The sequence below is a fragment of the Erpetoichthys calabaricus genome, chromosome 4 (genome assembly GCF_900747795.2).
Source record: "Erpetoichthys calabaricus chromosome 4, fErpCal1.3, whole genome shotgun sequence".
Taxonomy (NCBI): domain Eukaryota; kingdom Metazoa; phylum Chordata; class Cladistia; order Polypteriformes; family Polypteridae; genus Erpetoichthys; species Erpetoichthys calabaricus.
The window spans coordinates 187,374,228-187,395,503 of NC_041397.2; the positions used below are offsets into that span (position 1 = coordinate 187,374,228).

General features: G+C 36.3%; 1 protein-coding gene across 1 annotated transcript in view; it reads right to left on the bottom strand.

Moving 5' to 3' along the window:
* The window catches only part of LOC114651175 (von Willebrand factor A domain-containing protein 3B-like), a 257,875-nt gene that overhangs the window by 62,857 nt on the left and 173,742 nt on the right, over positions 1–21,276 (bottom strand). The window contains exons 27-30 of the mRNA XM_028801128.2: positions 16,644–16,741; positions 9,300–9,496; positions 8,100–8,389; positions 7,167–7,329 (exon numbers count right to left, since the gene is read on the bottom strand). Coding sequence (XP_028656961.1) covers positions 7,167–7,329; positions 8,100–8,389; positions 9,300–9,496; positions 16,644–16,741 — 748 coding nt within the window. The remainder of the gene's footprint in view (positions 1–7,166; positions 7,330–8,099; positions 8,390–9,299; positions 9,497–16,643; positions 16,742–21,276) is intronic.

A 21,276-nucleotide genomic window follows, 5' to 3' on the forward strand; every position in this document is an offset into this window, starting at 1 on the left:
CTGCCCAGCTAACAGGGCTGCCATTACAGCCTCTATTTAAAGACTGCACAGGTCTTAGGCTAACTGCTGAGGCATAGCGTTTTTCTTTAATCTTGGTTTGAGAGATTTAACCCTTTGTATATTTTGCTTTTTGTTAACCTTAATTTCCTTCTTTGGTAATTCTGCTCTTTTGTTTATTATTTTGTGGCTTTTGTTAATTTTGTCCTTTTAGGTTAGATTGCCTTAATTAATGGGAGGAATTTTGTTTTCTTTGCATCCTTTTGGTAATTTAGACCTTTATAGATAATTTAGGCCTTTGTTTATTTTTGGGGTCTTTGAAATCTGAGACACTTTACTTTTGGATTTTTCTTTAGTAAATCAAGAAAAATTAAGACTTTTGTTGGGTCTAATGGTTCCCCTGCCTTGAATCATCTAAAACCATTAAAATACAGACCTTCACTGTTCTCAAAAAATTTCTGCTAGCATAAGATGAAGTTAACAAGACCATAGGAGAGCATCAAGAAAAATCTGTTTTGTGGAATTAGAAATTAAATCCTCTCATGAATCTCAGCTCTCAACAGTTCAGAAAAGTAACTCACAAACAGACCACTAAAATGCTTGAAAACTTTGCATAAATGCAAACAGTGCATTTTTCTGTAAATAAAGTATGATGTCTTTGCAACTTCCAATTTTTTTTCAGGAAAAACTAGCATGTCAATGTGCTCTTCTGTGAGGCCGTGGCATGCTTTTTCTAGGCAGTGAGTAAGCTCTGATGTGCTGAATACACAAACACTCCAAAGCGCACCTGAAGTATATGAGTTGCGCCGCTGTTTATGCAAGTGAGTACTGTAATGTTATAGTGCCTTCCATAATTTCAGCTTTTGAGCGTAACTACAAAAATATCCATACTAGCGAAAACCCCATTTAATAAAACAGGAACAATGGTACAATGCTAGAATAGGAAGAGAATAGAAGTTAAAATAGAGAAAAAGGGAATCTACTGTATATGTTTTTGTGATATTAGGACTGCAGAATATTAAATGCAGAATTGTTTGATAGAGAAGAAATAGTGCCCATGCTATTGGAATTGTCAAGTGAAAATTTCTTCATAGTGTACTTAATTATTATTGTTATTAATTTGTCTGCTTTACAGACAGGGATTGTCTAAAACTAAATCTGTAGTCTTTAGTATTGATTCTAAAGACTATTGATTTCTTTGTATACAATTTTTGGTAAACTATCTTCTTTATTTATTAGCAAGACACAATCCAGGCGTCCAATGATGCAAATGATAAGGAGCTATTGATTCATTTCATGCATTTTATAAACTTTTTGAATATAAACTGTATATTTGAAGATTTAATTTTGGGTTTTATCAGTTTCCAAGGAGATTAGATTAATTCAGAGAAACTATTGTTTTATATTGTTGTGACACAGGATGACTGCTGTAATATTACGTCTGGGCATGGATGGACGCTGGACGGTTTACTACTTTACGACTTTGTGAAATGTATTCCTGAGGATGCTGTATGACATGAGCAATGTTGACACACGTAAACACTGCTATGTCATGCTTGGGCCCAGATGGGTGTGGGATGTTTTATTGTTTTATATAAAAATAAATTGTCTAGTGGTTATGTATAGTGTTTGTCAAATGAAGTTTAGTCCATATGTTAAGTGTATCTTTTAATAATTATCATTAGAAAACATAACGTTAATTTTTACTAATACGCAGATGACACCCAGTTTTATCTTTCTTTTAGACCAAATGATATTTTTTTAGATGTTGTCCTTTATTACATGAATAAGAACTACTTATCTTTAAACACAGATAAAACAGAGATGTTGATTATTGGAGGGAATGATGCTGATCGTAACAATATTTTGTCATCATTTAACTCAGCTGCAATCGCCGTTAGTTTTACTGAATCAGCCTGCAATCTAGGAGTCATCTCTGACACTAGCATGTCATTTAAAGCTCACATTTCAAAATTGTCCAAAACATGATTTTGCCATCTTAAAAATGTTGAAAATTAAGGGGTTTTCTAAATATGCAAAATACTGAGTAATTAATTCAGTAACACTTTATAATAACTTTCATTAATAAAGCATTATGTGATGTTTAACAGATTATGAGTTCGTGTTCATTCAAATAGTTATAAATGTCATTAAATGATAAATCATACATTAGCTAATGCATTCTGTATTATACTGTATAATGGATCATTGAGTAGATTATTTCATGACATTTTCAGCCAATACAAATAACGATTAAATGCACCAGTATCTTTGTTCTAATTGTCTAGGAATTAGCTTATTCATTCTTAAACTAACATATTCTGTACGTTTTTGATAAAAAATTTCTTTTGCTTGTTTAGTATTTCACAGATTAGTAAAATTTGATCCAACATCGCCTGAGTAATAATACTTATTATTAATTAACAATAATTTTGTGTTTTCTATTTGTGAATGCATGTGTTTGTGTGTTGGTACAAATGTTAAATATTTTTAGGAAAGATGAAATATTGAAAGATTTTTTTAAATTGCATTTGCTGTTCCTTTCAATTTTGATAAATTGAAAAAAATATTTAAGATTAAGGAAAAGCTATAAAATATCATTGTTAAAAATAATTACCACAGTAATGTAATGTTTTATAATAAAACTGTTATTAAGACAATAAACATGATGTTTTGATTCAAACAGAATTATTCCTGACATTAATTTCTGTTACAAGAATAAAAATTAAACTGTTCAACAAACTACTCCTTACATCACATTGCTTTCTTCAGCAGGGCACAGACCTAGTCATGTTGAAGCCCAGTGTTCATTAATGTATTAATTATCCGTTTACTCACCTTTATAATGCATGAATACTTGCAACTTTATATTAGGTACTGTACTGCAAAAACCTCCACAACTAATGAATAAATGTTTTATAAACATGTGTAAATCTGTATAATGCATGAAGAGTTTCAACTTTAGATTGGGTACTGCAAAAACATTACCACTAATGAATAAATCATTAAAACAAGTGTGAAAATCAGTACAAGTTCTTACAATGTTACATGCAGGCCAGAACACGAAATAGCCAGTTTTACAGACTGTAGAACTCATGAACAACACACTCACATATGATAAATAAAACATGTGTAACGAATATTTAAAGATATTTGTCACTACTCAGCTAGACATTAGTGAATGCAGTCTCAACGTGAGTAATGTGCAAACAAATGATAAAAAAATGCCCTACTAGCCATCTGTTAAATAATTTGTAAATGTCTAAAAGTATATTACCTAATGCATGAATTATCATTTAATGACATTTATAACTATTTAAATGAACATGAACTCATATTAAACATTACATAATGCTTGTTAATGCTGTACTAATGAATGTTATTATAAAGTGTTACCATTAATTCATGCATGTTCATGGTCTGCTCAAATTGTTCTTTATATTTAACTTTCAGTTAATTCAAAATGCTGCTGCCGGCACCAGTTAAGTTTAGGGCAGATTTCAAAATCCTCCTTTTTTTTTTTTTAAATTTTATTGATTTTATTGTCATCATTCCATACAAATACATACATTTTTACAAAAAATAGGATTGAAGACAAATCAACCCCCGCCCCTGAGAAAGAGAGCACGGCCAACAGAGTAAAACTTAAAGCTAGTAAAAATAAATAACTTGATGAGTTTAATAGACGGATAAAGATAAGTGGAGAAGAAAAATAAATGGGAAGAGAATCTACTTCCTCAGTGCTCTAAGAGGCTATTCTAATATATTATTAATAAGATCCTACCAGGTTTTGAAAAAGTTCTGTACAGATCCTGTAACTGAGAATTTGATTTTTTCCAATTTCAAATAATATAAAACATCAGTCACCCAGTGACTTAAAAGAGGAGATTTAGGATTCTTCCAGTTTAGCAAAATAAGTTTGCGTGCCAATAGTGTAGTGAAGGCAATCACAGTTTGTTTGTCCTTCTCAACTTTAAGCCCATCTGGAAGAACACCAAACATAGCTGTTAATGGGTTAGGAGGGATTGTGACACCAAGGCTGTCTGAAAGGCACTTAAAAATGTTTGTCCAGAATGATGTAAATTTGGAACAGGCCCAAAACTTGTGACCCAGTGAGGCTGGAACTTGATTGCAACGTTCGCAGGTTGGATCTTGCTCTGGAAACATTTTGGACAGTTTTAAGTGAGACAGATGTGCTTGATATATAATTTTGAGTTGAATAATTGTATGGCTTGTGCATATGGAGCTCAAGTGAATTCTCTGTATTGCTCCCTTCCACTCCTTTTCTGATATGTTGAGTGAGAGTTCCTTTTCCCATTGTCCTCTTGGATCTTTGAAAGGGAGAGACTGTAAAATAATTTTATATATTGCAGAAATGCTGTCTGAGTCCTCGAAACTGAGCAATATTTTTCCAGCATAGAGGAAGGTGCGAGATGAGGAAAATCGGGCAGGTTCTGTTTAATAAAGTTTTTAATTTGAAGATAGTGAAAGAAATGTGTTACTGGAAAGTTAAATTTGGAATGTAATTGTCCATAGGATGCAAAGATGTTGTCTATATAAAGATCTCTAATGAATTTAATCCCCAAATTTTTCCAGATATTAAAAACTGCATATGACTGTGAGGGTTGAAAAAGGTGGTTCTCATGCAGAGGTGCCACAGATAAAAGATTCTCCATCTTAAAATGCTTTCTACATTGGTTCCATATTCTGAGTGAGTGAAGCACAATTGGGTTGTTAGTATATTGGCGATAACTTGCATTAACTGGGGCACAAAGTAGGGAATATAAAGAAGTACTGCAGGATTTTATTTCTATTGCAGACCAAGCCTGTGTATGTTCATCTATTTGTGTCCAGATTTTTATAGCTTTTATGTTTGCTGCCCAGTAATAAAACTGAAAGTTAGGTAGGGGCATGCCACCTTCTGCCTTTCTGCCTTAGGTCTTTGTAGGGTTGCTCTTTAGATACATGGATGTTTTAAGTTCCAAATAAATGAGGTTATAGTTGAATCTAATTGCTTAATAAATGATTTATTGATATATATTGGAATGTTTTGAAATAAAACAAGAAGCTTAGGAAGGATATTCATCTTAACAATGTTAATTCTTCCAGCTAGAGTGAGATGAAGGGTTGACTATTTATGCAAGTCTTGCTTAATTTTTTCCATACAGACGGCGAAATTTTGTTGATAAAGAGCTTTATGTTTACTTGTGATATTTACTCCTATGTATTTAAACTGATCTGCAATAATAAAATGGAAGGTGTCCAATCTAATATTGTATGCTTGAGAATTCACTGGAAAGAGCACACTTTTATTCAACTTAATTCTGAGACCAGAGGTCTTTTGAAATTCTGTAAGTGCTATTAAGACTACAGGCACAGTATTTTGTGGGTTTGATATATACAGTACCATATCATCTGCATATAGAGACATTTTCTGTTCAAGTCCTTCTCTGATAATCCCCTTTATCTGATAAGTATTTCAACAGTGAACTGCCAGTGGTTCAATGGCAATTGCAAATAGCAGTGGTGACAAGGGGCATCCTTGTCTGGTACCACGTTCTAGTTTAAAGTAGTCTGAATAAATGTTGTTAATACAAACTGAAGCTTCTGGATTGGTAAACAGAAGTTTGATCCATGCACAAATGTTCGGGCCAAACCCAAATTTCTCTAATGTAGTGAAAATCCTCCTTTTAACATATAAAGCCTTAAATGGCCAAGGTCCGGCTTACTTGTCTGAACTTATCAAGACTTACAAACCAGAGCGCACATTAAGATTTCAAGATGCCGGTCTGCTTATAATTCCAAGGATTAATAAAATAACAGTGGGAGGTCGAGCTTTTAGTTACAGGGCCCCTAAACTATGGAATGGCCTGCCTGCTACTATAAGAGATGCCCCTTCGGTCTCAGCTTTTAAATCCCGGCTGAAGACTCACTACTTCAGTTTAGCATATCCTGACTAGAGCTGCTGATTAACTGTACAGACTGCATTGCTGTTGTTAGTAATTAATATTAAAATTTAAGTAATATGATAGTTATAAGCTGTTACTAAAAGCTCGCCTACTCAGCTTCTCTTCTCAGTACTCACATGTGACACTTGGTGCCACTGCCCTACTGCCAAGTTGTTTGCTTGCCTAGAAAAGGCACTTCTAATAAAGGAGCACTGGAACCATCTGAGTAAAAGGGCCCTTTCAAGAGATTGCACTGACTCAGCTGTAGAATGGCCAGCAGTTGGGAGGCAGCTAGTTGGCTGAGGTCTCCTGGACTGTGACTGGCTTATCTGACTGCAATCTGGTTGGGGTACTACAATTAACTGATGGACAGATACTGTTGTTTTTCATTTATGTTAATTAGTTTTTACTTTGTTTTGATGCATTTGAACAAATTTGTATCCTCATCTGTGATAGTTCTGTATTTAGAGAGTGGTATAATCTGTGGTGGTATAATTCTTGAATTTTGCCTTTTAGTTTGTAATATTGTATTGTGACAATGACAATTGGCTATCTAGCTCTGTTTTGTGTGATGTATTTTTGACAATCGTTACACACCCAACATACCTGGAAGGGGGTTTCTGTTAAATCTCACTGAGCCATTCCTTGTGTGATTTTGGGCTATACAAGAGATAAATTGTTGTTGTTGTTAATTGTGTGATTTGCTTTATATATCTACAGTGCCAATGAGTAAACACTCTGTTAAAGTTAAATATGTAAAGCAAATACATAAGGTTCCTATATCTGTGAGAAATATACAATTCTTACAAGATACTTTAAACTAAGAATACTTAATGTATTAATAACGTGTTATAATTACTATTACTATGTTATGCCTGCCACAGACAGTTTGTCATTTTATATATATATTGAGATGTATAGTATGCAAACATACCACAGGACAGTTCAATTGTTACAATAAAAGATTTGGTGTCTAGTTATAAGTAGTAAATGACTGGAACCTGGGCAAGCAAAGAATCCATCAGATTTTATTTGAATGTGATGTGGTATTGCATATATAACTAACTAGTAATTCATTTATGTTAAGCAACTTATAAATCTTTAATTACAGCCAACCCCTCAAAACTGAAATCCACTTCAATGTTCTCAGGAATGTATCAGTATAACAGTAAATATCATGCAAATCAGCAATGTAAAAGAAGATAAAACAGTTTCCCTTACCATGTTTTTTTCTTTCATCAGACATGCCTGCAATGTAGCACAGCTCCTTTATTTTTTCCAGAATCTTACTTTGCTGGATGGATATCTGAGCATTCTGATCTGCTAAACCTGAATGCTCTTGGAGTCCCAAGTTCAGAAGTTCCTTCACATATTTTTGTATTTGCTGAAATTTTACACACCAAACAGGAAAATGTTATTAATATAAAACAAAGTGTAACCCAAGCTTACATTAGGTATAATAAACTAATGTTAATAAATTATAGATACATTTAAATATTGTGTTTCTTAATCTACCTATGAAATTCAAAAGTTAATTTTAAACATCATGTGAGAGCAACCACAGAAGCCATATATTTTTTTTATCTTCTCCATATAAGAAAGATACACATATTATCAGTTGACGTGTCATCTAGAACGCATACATTTTTTAAGAGCTGAGAGCACAGGAAGTGTGTCTGCCAAAAGCATTACAACAACTGAGTGGTTACATGACTGTGGTCTTGTTTGAAAATGGTTGTAAGTAGGGCGTGACTTGACCATCTCACGGGACGTGAAAGTGTCTGTCTGTCTGTCTTCAAAAGATCACGTCTCTTTCGCCGAAAAAAAAGTCTCGTCTCATCCCAAGATTTTTTTTTTATAATAGAGAGATTGTTTTTGTCTTTAAAGAAATTATAAAAATCAGGTATTTCAGGCATAGGGAATATTAAATATTAAATCTGATGTGGTTATTCAGTGGTGTGCAAAATAACCATTACTGAAAATTTACAGTATAAAAAACTTGTTTATAGACATGATGTTTTTAGGTCTAAGCAAGAATTTTACTAAATATTTACATATAAGATTTTGGTATTAAAATTACATTGAAGGACAGTTAAGAAAAACATAAGTGATATTATGGAGAAAAAGTTTGTTCAGAAATAGATGGGTTCAAACCTCCTGATGACTCCTCTGCTCAGTGATGGCATTTTGCAGTTGACTAGTCAAATCCTCAGGTTTCTTGTTTGTCATATTGGAGCTCTCAGGTGTCTCGACAGGTGTTGCTACTCTGGAGTTGGTTACAGTCGAGTGCTCAGAGGAAACAGGAGTAGGGATTCTGTCAGAGAGAGATGATCCCGGCCTTGAGACGTTTTCAGCAGGTTGATCATGGAATGATGCTTCTATTGTAGTAGTCAGCACTGGTTCAGTAATCATTTCACCTTTGCTTTCAGAATGAGACTTTTCACCTAAAAATGGCATCAGTGCAGGAGAGAAACACTAGTTAGATTCTATTTGTATAATTTAATTCAGGATAGCTGGATGAAATTAATGAGAGGTTATTGTGGAGATTCTAATCCTAAGGTCATGCCAAGTAAATACCAGAGGATAAAGAAAAGAGCTTTGCTAGTAGAATAGGCACACAAGAAGGAAAACTTAAAAACCAGTAACCATGCACTCTTTCTGGGCCACCTCTATGAGTTGTTGCAGTTCAGCATGCGCAGAAGTTTTCCATTATAACACCTCTCATCCCATTTGTCTGTCTCTGTTCATGTTCACCTGTGTTCCTTCTTCATTTTGTGAGTTGCCCTCACTCACCTCCCAACTGTAAACTCACTAGAGCTCGGAGTGCCCAATGGCTTTTGCTATATAATTATTTCCTGGGTCACATGTATCTACTACAAAGTCCCACCAAGCCACAGTGCCCTTTTAAACCATCCACAGCTTTTAAAGAGCCAGGTCTCTTATGTAGCTTTCCCACTGTCTCCACATCCTGACAGACTGCATTGTTGCCTAGACGCTCTCCAGTCAGTATGTGTCGACTAATGGTCTGGATGTGTTTCATATTTCATCTGCCTTCTATTTGTGAATTGTACTAGCACCTCTTCCCTTCCTCCGTCTGATGTCACTTGTGGGGTCCATCCACCTGGACCCGCATCATCCTGCCTGAAGTGCTGCCATCACAGGGAGTCTAATTTCAGTTTTGCGTCTGCAGAGACATTTCTTTACTGAAAGGCACTTTTTAGCATTTTCTTATTTACAATAAACAGGGTTGCTGTGTTGCCCCCAGCAAGGAATTCAGTAAAATATTTTTGATCATAGTTTCTTTTCAAATTTCACAAAAAACTAATTATTATGAATAAGAACATGTATATTTACCTTCATCACTTGAGGAGCTCTCTTTGCTTTGGCTGGACGCTGAAACACCGTCTGAATATTTAGAGCTTCGGCTTGCCTTCTTTCTTCTTTGCCGGTCTACTTTCTTGTTACTGTTTTCCTCTTCATCTGAACAAATGTCTCTTGTATGTTGCCGTTCAACCAATTTAGGAACTGGACTAATAAACTGTACACTTGGACTGAAAAAAATAATGTAAACATTAACAAAACAAACAAGTAGGAAAAAACTTATAATAATGTACATATTTAAGGCACTTAATATGGCTTTAATGTTAACTGCTGCATTTTACAAAAGTTCTACCCTTTTGTATCATAGGGTTCTGCCCTTTGGTCCTAACCTCGGTTTCTGGAAACACAGCCAGTAAAGATCTAGTTAAAGTGCTCTGCATTTTTAAATTAGAGACAAGAGTTATGGGGATTGATTAAATGTCTGTGGAACAGCTATAGTATATGCAGGTCTTATCAAGAAAAGCTGCATCAGATGCTTCATGATCTTACTCATCCTTTGCAAAGTAAACTCAGTTTTAGAATAATATCCTGTCAAGCAAAGCATAATAAAAAAAAGTTACATTACAATTAGTTGCAACTTCATCAGTTAGGCTGGTTGAGCTTTAAAAAGAAGTGCAAGATTCCATGCATATTGTTAAAACTGAGTATATGTCTTTCATTACGATATTTTAAAGTTTAGTTATAACAGACACAACCAATTGAATTAATGTTCAAACACAATCAAGTCTAATCTAATCATGAGCATTACGCTAACAGCGAGACTGCAAAAGTAAACTCATTTTAACAAGTGAATTAGGCCAAATAGCATGCTGCATTGAATGGCATGATGGTGCATTTGTTAGCATCACCGCCTAACACATCCAGGATTTGAATCCCATGCCCATTTGTAATCTGTTGCTATGTTCTCCTTGGCTCTGCATGTTTTTTTTCTGATATTCTAGTTCTTCTCTCACACCCCCATTGAAATGTATGTCAGGTAAATTTGTGATTCTAAATTGACCCCATATGAATGTGACCATGGGTGTGTTTGGGCAAGCCATGTGATTCTTTGGGTGTCCATCTTGTCTTGTTGCTGCAATCTACTGTGGTTCTACGATGACTTTGATTTGGACTAACTGGGTTCAAGAAAGTAATGTTAAGCTATGCATCACCACATCTAGTATAGTACAGTGCACTTTCTTAAAAATAATGGTTCTTTAACGGCATTTTATGGTTTGTTACTGGGTTGTGTGGTTTCTCGTAGACCTATTGTTTGGAAAAGCACCATTTCATTCTAGGAAGAGTTGATTGCATATGAAATTGGTCTTTAGTGCTTTGAAAAACTTCCGAATATCTAAAAAAAAAAAAAAAAAAAAAAAAAAAAAAAAAACCTTCCATGTACTGTATTATAGGCTACCTAGCAGGACACTAACAGATTTAAGGATACCCGGACTTAGCCTGTATCACTGTACATAGTGTATGCAGCAAGAGTCCTTTTCAAATCATGAGACATTTGTATTTTACAGATCTGTTACCATCTATTCATGGTTATTTACTATAGTGAGCCTGTAATGGATCTAAATTAATTAAAGGTTCTTTCTTGAACCTTCATGTGGATGGACATTTTTGGAACCAAAAATGGTCCCCCTATGGCATCTCTCTGAAGAACTGCTCAGGCAATTTATTTTTAAGAGTGTAGTTTATGGTATAATATTCGATTTACCTTTGAAATAAAGACTGAATTTTAAAATTCTCTTTACTAATATTAACTGTTGCTAAGTCACACTCTTGCTGATCATCTATCAAGTACGCTTCCATCCATTTTCTTACACTGCTCATCCAAGGCAGGATGAAAGGGCAACTGGAGCCTATCCCAGCAGTCATCAGGCACAGACATAACACCTGGACAGGGTGCAAGTACATCACATGGAGGAAACTGGTGTACCCATAGGAAACCCACACAGACCCTGGAAGAATATTCACACTCCATAGAGGGAGAGCCCGGGATGTGAACTCTAGTCTGCTTATTGAGGGGCAGCAGCGGTACCACCGTGCCACCCCCTTTCAAGTATACATTAAAAAATGCACCAATTAGCCCCAACATTAAAACCACTGACAAGTGAAGTGAATAACATTGATTATGTTGTTGCAATGACTCTTCTCAAGGTGTGGGATATATTATGCAGCAAGTGAACAGTCAGTTTTGAAGGTGATGTATTGGAAATAGGAAAAAGGGGCAAGCGTAATAATCTGAGCAACTTTGATTGGGCCAAATTGTGATGGCTAGCCAACTGGGTCAGAGCATCTCTAAAATGGCAGGTCTTTTGGAGTGTTCCCAGTGTGCAGTGGTTAGTACATACCAGAAGTGTAACAAGAAGGACAACCGGCAACACAGTCATGGGCATCCAAGGCTTATTGATGCACATGGGGAGAAAAGGCTAGACCATCTGGGCTAATCACATAAAATAGCTACTGTAGCAAAAATTTCCAGAAAAACTTAATGCTGGCCATGAAAGAAAGTTGTCAGAACACAAAGTGTATCACAGCTTGCTGCATATTGGGTTCTGTAGCTTCTGACCAGTCCGAGTATCCATGCTGACCCCTTTCCATTGCCGAAAGAACCTACAGTGGGCACATGAGCATCAGAAATGGCCAATAGGGCAATAGAAGAAGGTGGCCTTGTCTGATGATCACGATTTCTTTTAGAATATGTGGGTGGCCAGATGTGTGTACGTCAATTACCTTGGGAAGAGATGGTAGCAGGATGCACTATGGGAAGAAGTCAAGCTGGTGGAAGCTGTGTGATGCACTGAGCATTGTTCAGCTTGAAATCTTGGGGCTTGGCATACATGTGGATGTTACTTTGACGTATACCATCAACCTAAAGATTGTCGCAGACCACATTCACAGGTTCATGGCAAAGGAATTTTCTGATGGCAGTAACCTCTCTCAACAGGATACCACACCCTGCCACACTGAAAAGATGGTTTGGTGAACATGATACAGAGTTCTTGGTATTGACTTGGACTCCAAATTCCCTAGGCCCCAATCTGCTCAAGCATCTGTGGGATGTGCGCCAAAAACAAGTCTGATCCATGGAGGTCACACTTCACAACTTGCAGGACTTAAAAGGGTATACTGCTAATGTCTTGGTGCCAGATACCTCAGCACACCTTCAGAGGTCTTGTGGATTCCAGGCCTCAATGGGTCATAGCTGTTTTGGCGGCATGAGAGGTACCTATACAATATTAGGCAGGTAGTTCTGATGTTTTGGTTGATTGGTGCATATATTTACATGTTAATGGAGTATGCAAATTCAACTGTTATAACTTCCACTTGAGGAGAATGTTTTGTTGAAATCTATTGTTGGCATGGAGACAAGCATGCAACAAATCTGTTATTGGAACCATTTTCAAAACAAACAAATTTGTGCAACATTCTTAAAAGCAAAAAAAGATTTTTATTAAATATCTAAAATATTTTTATGCTTTCTTTAAAGAATTTATTACAGAATATGTATACTGAATTTCAACAGGTGACATTTATTTTTAGTATCAATGTTAAAAAGATGTGTTTAGAAGAATTTTATTTAAAACACATATAACAACCATTTACTCATGTTTCTGAGCCCACTTACATAAATTAAGTGTGCAGGGCCCAGGAAGCAATTGGACATAAAGCATGAACCTGCACGGGATTGGGTGCCTGTCCATCACAAGAGGCACTCATTCAAATTCTCATACTGTGCTAATTTAGACTCTTTAATCAACCAAATCTCATGTTTTTGTGAGATGAGAGGTAACACAGGTATAGGAGACATCCTGCACCAACATAAGTAGAATATGGAAAACTCCATAACAGTGCAATTTAGAATTAAAAGTCCACTCATAGTATGTCTGTATATCTTCTGTTTGCTCTCATGTGATATATTAAAAATAACAGTCATAGAATTAAAATAAGAACATTATTTTATTGCAGCAAAAAAACTATAATATAAAAACAATTATCACCCATCTATGTGTTTTGTTATCTCAGATTTTTAGTACAATATTGCATTGTTTTTTAATCGCTGGGTCACGACCCACTTTTGGTTTGAGGGCAGCCACAAGTGAGTTGCTATTGTTTATAAGGACAGTAGATTGTGGTGGGTCACAGCAGGTCACAGCTCCGATGATAGCGCTCGAATAACCCCCCCATCCTATTCTGACAGTTACACTAGATTCACCAAAGGGGACCCGCTCTGATGTTTGCAGTCAAATCACAAAGACACTACTATAGAAAAAAGTGGGTTGTGACACCAGAAAGATTGAGAAACACTGCATTATAGCATGGAGCCTAGTTCTGCTTTAGCAGCAGCAGGAACAAGGCAGGAGTCAATCCCAAACATAATAATAGTACATACATGCTCATTCACTCACCAAGCCAATTTAGAGTCACTAATCAACCTCACTGCCTGTATTTGGCAAAGAAAGGGAGATAACAAGAAGGCAACAGCCCAATGGAAGCCATTTAATGAAAAAGAAAGACTAAAAAGGACCATAAAACCTGGTGTTGATAAACAGAGTGTCACTATAGGATGGTATGCACTCCAAATGTCAAAAACATCTCAGAAAGAGATCCATTAAGGGCATAATACCAGATGATATAGTACCAGGTACACAGCTTAATTGTCCTAGCCTGAGAGATCACCACACTCCCACCTCAGACAAAGCCTCTCCCTTATGCAGGTTGAGGTTGGGGACATTGAGCCTGAATGGACTTTTTTCAAGACCTCAGTTGTGGAAACTTCTACTAATAGCTTGTGGTTTTAATGTATTCAGGGTATATCATGATGGCAACAAGGTGGATTCCAACCTGGGTGTGGAAGAGTAGATCAGTTGTTGTCCCTGGAACACTTGCCTGTTATTCATTCCCCATATGAGTGCATTCAAAACTGTGTCAGAATATTTGATGTTAAGTCAAATTTGTTCACTATCGAGTGTCATACCCAGTCAAGGTTGTATCTTGTACCTCTCCAGCTCTTGTGTTTTCAAGGACAGGATGTCAAGTTGCATCATGGATGTGTACAGAAGTAGCATTGTTGCTTAATGTAAGTGATGTTGTCCAATCTGCCTCATCTGACTTTGTCCTTTTTGGACATACTCGAGTGATTTGCTGCGGAGTGTGAAGTAGCAGGGATGAGGATCAGTTCCTTCAAGTCTGATGATCATGGTTCTTTCTTGGAAAAGAGAGGATTGCTCTCCCTAGGTGGGGGGGGGGGGGGGGGGGGGGGGGGGGGGGGGCAACTGCCCTTATTGGTGGAGTTCAGATATCTCGGGATGGACTTGTTCACAAGTGATGGAAGAAGGGAGCATGAATCGACAAGTAGATTGGAGCGGTGACAACAATTCTGGAGTGCTGTTGTACATGGTGGTGAAGCGGAGCCGTATTTAAAGACAAAATTCTCAGTTAACTATTCAGTCTACATCTCTGTGCTTATTTATGGTTATGAGCTGTCAGTAATGATCAAAAGAATAAAATCATGAGTATAAGCAGAAGAAATGAGGTTTCTTCACAGGGTCAGTGTGGGCTGATACTCCATGATAAGGTGAGAAGCTCAACAATTTGGGAGAGCTTCAGAATAGAGTTGCTGTTCCTTTGGATCAGGAGGAGCCAGTTGAGGTGGTTTGGGCATGTCACACTTCCTGAATGGCTCACGCTGGAGCTTCTACCAGACATGTCCCATTGGGCGGAGACCCTGCAACAGAACAATGACATGCCAGAGGAATTATATATCTTGGCTGGCTGGGGAACTCCTGGGTATTCACTAGGAATACCTGGAATCTGTAGTCTGGACTGACCTGTTTGGCCTGCTGCCGCCTCAGAATTCACTAGGAAAAGTGGTCGGAGATTATAAGATGATGATGATCATGAGATGGAGGACAGAAAAAAAACCAATGTGGAACTGTAAGAAGTGATTCTGGAAGCCAACATTTACCGTATATATACTCGCGGATAAGTCGGGGCTTGATTTTACCGTATAATTTCTGGTATTTTATAATGTCGGACATATAAGTCGAATGCAGAAAACTCACGGTAGTGATCCAAGAGATTATGATATGCTACCGCCCATCTGAGAGAGTAACCACGGAGCACACTACCTTTTTTTCCTATGTATTGTGTCTACATGACCACACGGTAATACCCAAACTATTCCGAAGCGGCGATTGCACTGTTTTGTGTTTTTTTGTATCTCAGACCTTCATACACCTTTATCATAACAGCATCCCTTATCTGCGATGGAGCGTTCGATCAGAAAAAAATATGAAGCTGGTTTTAAATTAAAAGTTTTTAAAGTGGCGAAAGAAATTGGTAACTGACCTGCTGCAACAAAATTCCATGTGTCTGAGAAACTGATGTGAGATTGGAGGAGGCGAGAACATGTAAAAAATAAAAAATTAAGTGTTGCATTTTTGAATGGGCGTGTAAGCCGGGGTCTGATTTTATGATCGATTCTTCGGGTTTCAAGATCCAACTTATACACAAGTATATACAGTATTTTGTCTTCACATTTATTCCAGTCCTTGTGTTATCACTCTTTGTTTGTCTGTCCATTGGCTGTCTTAAATTTAACTTTAGAATTATCATTAGAATTTACTGAAGAAAGGGTTACCACTTTGAGTCATTATGTTATAATGTGTAATTTTATTGTTGTCAAAAATCTGATCTCTTTGTACCTTTTATAACAGTAGAAATGAATATGTGGCAGCATGTTGACACCGTAGTTAGTGATTTTTTTCTTTACAGTTCCAGGAAGACTGGATTTAAATCCCAGCCACATCAATGTCTGCATATACAGTATGTTCTTTATGTCTTTTATACTTTAATCAACTCCTGTAATGTAGCTTAACATATGTAACATATATTTTCAAACCCATTTAATCCAAATCAGGCTTGCAGGGAGGCCTTAGCCTGCTATGCTAGAATCAAGCCCAAGTCAAAAAGTGGCTCTCACAAGGCAGAGCTTGTGTGACACACTCATACAAATACATTCATACACATGCTGTCTGAGATAATGTGGAACTGTTTGTTATCCTGACCAGCATGTCTTTATGAATGTAGGTGAAAAACTGGAGTGCACAGAGCCAAAAACCCACATAAAAATGGGGAGAACATGCAAACTCCACATACACAATGACTTGACCTAGGATTTCAATTCAGAAAGGTTACTCCTAATTAATTTAATATATTACATAACAATGTTTATGTGCACACATGTATACCAAAATAAGTAAAATGTACAAAAACATATTTCCAAAGGATATAATAAATCATTGTATTTAAGAAGGAAATACTTACATTGTGTGATCAATCATCTGGCATTTTCTTATATAACGGGAGGTATAGGAGTACTTTGTCTGGCTGATTTTAATAAGTCCACTGCGTAGTGAATGTTCCTACAAGAATACCAGTATACATAAATATTGATACTGATATATGGATATATACACATTAGACATATAATCACCAAAACTGAACAACTGAAAATTGGAAAAATGTTGCCTGTTCTGACAACTCTCAATTTCTACTGCAATATACAGATAAACTCCTCTAATCTGGGTCTGAATATTTTCTTGGCAGACCTCTTAAAATCAACTGAGTATCATTTGAAAGCCAGACTAAGTGGTATTGCTAACCATGGGCATCCCTTTATGGCCTCTTCTGAAATGGATGTGTCATGTCACAGAGCTTCCATCATCAAAACATGAAAGTGACTACAATTTACTCCAGTGACCTTCACAGTCCTCAGATCTCGATCCAATAAAGCTCCTTTTAGTGGGATGGGAGGTACAGAAAACAAATGCATGGCCTTGAAGAATTTACACTATTCTGTAGACAACAGGGGGCTCTAGACAGGTGTATCTAATAAAGTAGCCACATAGTGTATAGATAGATAGATAGATAGATAGATAGATAGATAGATAGATAGATAGATAGATAGATAGATAGATAGATAGATAGATAGATAGATAGATAGATAGATAGATAGATAGATAGATAGATAGATAGATAGATAGATAGATAGAAATAGTCCAAATAACACCTTTTTTAGTTTGCATTTGGAATTTATAGCACAATACTATATGCCAACGGTATATACAGTACACGTATGTGACATTACAGCAGTGAAATTGTTTTCTTTTATGTTGGGATTTACTTCTATCTTGACAAAACTTTTTTAAATTTGAAGATTAAGGTCATCTATTAGCTCAGGGTACAATTTAGGTTTCGATTGAATATGTAAGCTGAGTCACTTTCTGTTATCAATGTAATTTGTTCTGGAAGCCTTTATCAAAGATCGCTCTGTGGAAGGCAATTATCCCCACTTGTAAGGAATAACCATTCAACAGCTCCCTGATTCAGAATTGGAAATGCATATTTTATTTTGAAGTGGAAAAAATTATTGAAACTATTTTCATATTGTAAAGCTCATTTCATTCAAAGAAATTGAGCGTTTCACGCAAAACACAAAAGGGACTTTTAAGGAGAACATTATTTGCAACATATTGTATTTAAAATAACAGAATCAATTAATTTCAAAGGCATTGAGAATAAAGCAATCTTAGCATCTTAGTTTGCATTTCAGATTTTAAATGTGCTTTATTTTACTGGTGAATTTTAATTATTTCTGTCAAACATCTCATTGTGTTGGTATTTTGGTGATCTCAAACACCTATGTGTATGAGATAAAATATACAGGAGGGATTATTTATGATTGTTGGGAGAAAAGGAAAAAAGTTCATAGAAATATGCTTAATGCAAGCTGGTGAGCATTATTTGAACTGATTATATTTCACTGGATTGGATGGGGTTGACTTTATTCGGTCTTGTCTTATTAAATTTGAAAAAAGTCTCATCCATTCATTTATATTCATTGTGCTGCTTTTGCACGTGTTGACTAAGACACCAAGATGGTAAGATAAAGAAAAATATTATTTATATCGTTAAAAGATTCCTTCTTTTTCTAACAGACCTTTGGAGTCTGGCTCATTTAAGCAAACTGAAAGTTGGAATCTCTTCAACATTTTCGTGTCAACCTAAAGGTCTCCACCCATATAACGTAAAGTGCAGCTTGATATGCTAACCAAATAAGCAAACCACCTCAATCGGCTTCTCTGAATGCAAAGAAGCTATGACTCTACTGTAACAATGAAATTATTTTGGCAACTTCCATTTTAAACCAACTTCCTTCACCCATAATTCATAGATAATAAACAATTCTTTATTATTATTAGAGACTGTCATGTTTGAGTCTTGTGCACTTCTTATGGGGACTAATCTAAAGGGTACTCCACCGTAGGAATGTAAGACCACTATTTACATGTCTTCCTTTTCTGTTCTGCAAATTGATATTCACCTTTGACTCCTTAACACTAGAATTACTTAAGCCTACAAAAAAACTTGGCCCACCTTAAACGGTGCCATCTTTCGCCTTTACGCTTGGTGCAGCTGCATTGTTCTTATATGTGACTGGACGTTTCTTGCGGAGAGGGCTTCTGTTCTCTATCTCCGATCTGAGTTCACCTCTCTTATAGCACGTCTTTATTTGAAAACAGCAGTGTCAGATCGGGGGGAGTGTGAATGTGACTGAGAGAACAAAACTGAATAAAAAAAAATGCTAACCTTTACAAGTACCATACATTTACACTGGCTGTTACAGACTCAAATAAAATGTATGTTTTTATTGTATAATAATAATAATAATAAGAGCAGCTCACAACTCAAAACGTTCATTTTGGGATGCGAGAAGGCTCGAACTTCGACCCTTTGAATAGGAGTCAGCAGCTCTTACCGCTGTACTACCAAAGAAGTCGCGAAAACGAACCACACTAACCCGATTTCTTTTTCTTTGGTTATAGTCTTGAATAAAAGCGCACTTGTTCTGTTATATTTGTACCTTTTGTGACAATACTTATTCGATATTTGAACTTCAGTCTTAACACATTATACACTTCATGTCAAAATTTTGTCGCTAGTATTAAAACATGAAAAAAGTTTGTCTTTTAGGTATGTGTACAACATTTCTTGCATTTCCTGTCATTCTACATTTACATAGATCTTTGTAGACATGGAACACATGAAATGAATGTGTTCCAAATAACGATATATTATTTAGCATATACAGCTCTAGGTACTACTTCACTCCCTGATAAACAAGGCTTGAGCTGGGAGAGCTTTTTTCCCTTTCTGTGGCGGTGGGGGGAATGGGATAGCAGGCTAACTGCTTCTTGCAGTTATCGACACATTTACAAAACAAAAGACGCTGAATGGAGAGGTATGAACGGATTTAAAGTGGGCCGGGATTACAAGTCTTTTGTAGGCTTTGGTAATTCTAGTGTTAAACTCATCACTACAAGATCAATGGTAATTTAGTTCAAGAATAAAAGGCAAAAAAGAGACATCTCATTCTAGAAAAAGAGCCCAGAGTGGCATTAGGTACTCCTTACACTGTACTTCTACAATGTCTTCCAATAAATACATTTGTACACACACATCAGGTCTCAAATGCCCCTGCTATTATGTCTCTGCAGTGTGACATACACTCACGATGAGAAAGTGTGTTGGGGGTTCAGAGCAAAATGACACAACGAGGGTGGGTTACGCAAATGAATCACTCTTCCTCTACCAGCTCGAGAGTGGAGAAGGACCACTACGAAGACCTGTGAAACCAGCCCAGGAAGACCTTTCTCTTTAGGTGTTAACTTTATATAAACCCTGTAGAGGCTGGAAATCAACATTCATTTCGAGACCCTGACTGTTGGAGCCTGAATAGCCCGTAGAAGCACAGCATGAGTGACTACATCACAGCCAAAGATTTGAATTTTGTTTCTTGTCCTTTTGCTTTTACTTTTGTTATTAACCTTTGCTACTAGCTTAATAATTTGAGATGGTAATACAATCCATTCTACCTCAGTTTCTGTGACATCATTATGGACACAAAGACAACTAGTCAGATTCTCATACAGCTTGTAAATGCTTGTTAAGTATTCAAGTCACAATGAACGGTTTCTCTAAAGAAGGTTTAGTATGCCTCCATACCCTCACTTTATTTAGTGACTATAAAATGCCTATTCGGGCAAAGTCATTCAGGTACTTGCAGATTTCGTCTTTACTGTTACAGATTGATTTCTGGTTTGGTGGCATGAAACACAGTAGAGTCAGTCTTTAAATGTACAATAAGATGATCAGTATTTTGTTAATATTTTTCTAAAGTTTAGGCAACACAAATTGAACAAATTCCCTTGTGAATGATAATAAGTACAAGGCTTCTCTGCAGGGCTCTACTGTATATGCCATCTGTCTTAGACGAATTAGCTCCAAGCATCACTCTCACTCATAACTGAGACAGCAGAGGCAGCAGGTGAATTCAGAAGTTTGGGATTACTAGCAGAAAATTCTGTCAACCAGGTCCTTATCTGGGTGCTAGTTGCAAAAGACCTTCTTACAAACCAGCAAGCTCTCTCTCTCTTCCTTGCAGCACTGTCATATTGCTTTATTAAAACAAAAACAAATGAATACATTGGAATTACCAAAAAATGTATTATAATATCTATAATATAACTAGTAGTCATTTACCTTTGCACTCCTTGATGAAAAATTGAAGTACATGATGTGTTTCCATATTTCAGTAAATGGCAAACAAGGACTTATTTTTGATCACCCACAGGTTTGAATTTGTTGTGATCACAAATTGTTGCTCTACATACACCAAATTGATTCCCCCCCGATGATCTGACTCTTGTCTTTAAAGTGCTTTACCCATTTTCTGACACTGCTAGCACTCAAGCAGATATCTCCATGTACGGTATATGCTGAAAGTATACAAGTATGTCACCTGCAGGGATTTTCTCCATCACAAGAAAATAAATCAATCCATGTTGTTTCAAAGAAATGTCTTTGCTAGCCTTTTATTAGATTGAATTATTAACAC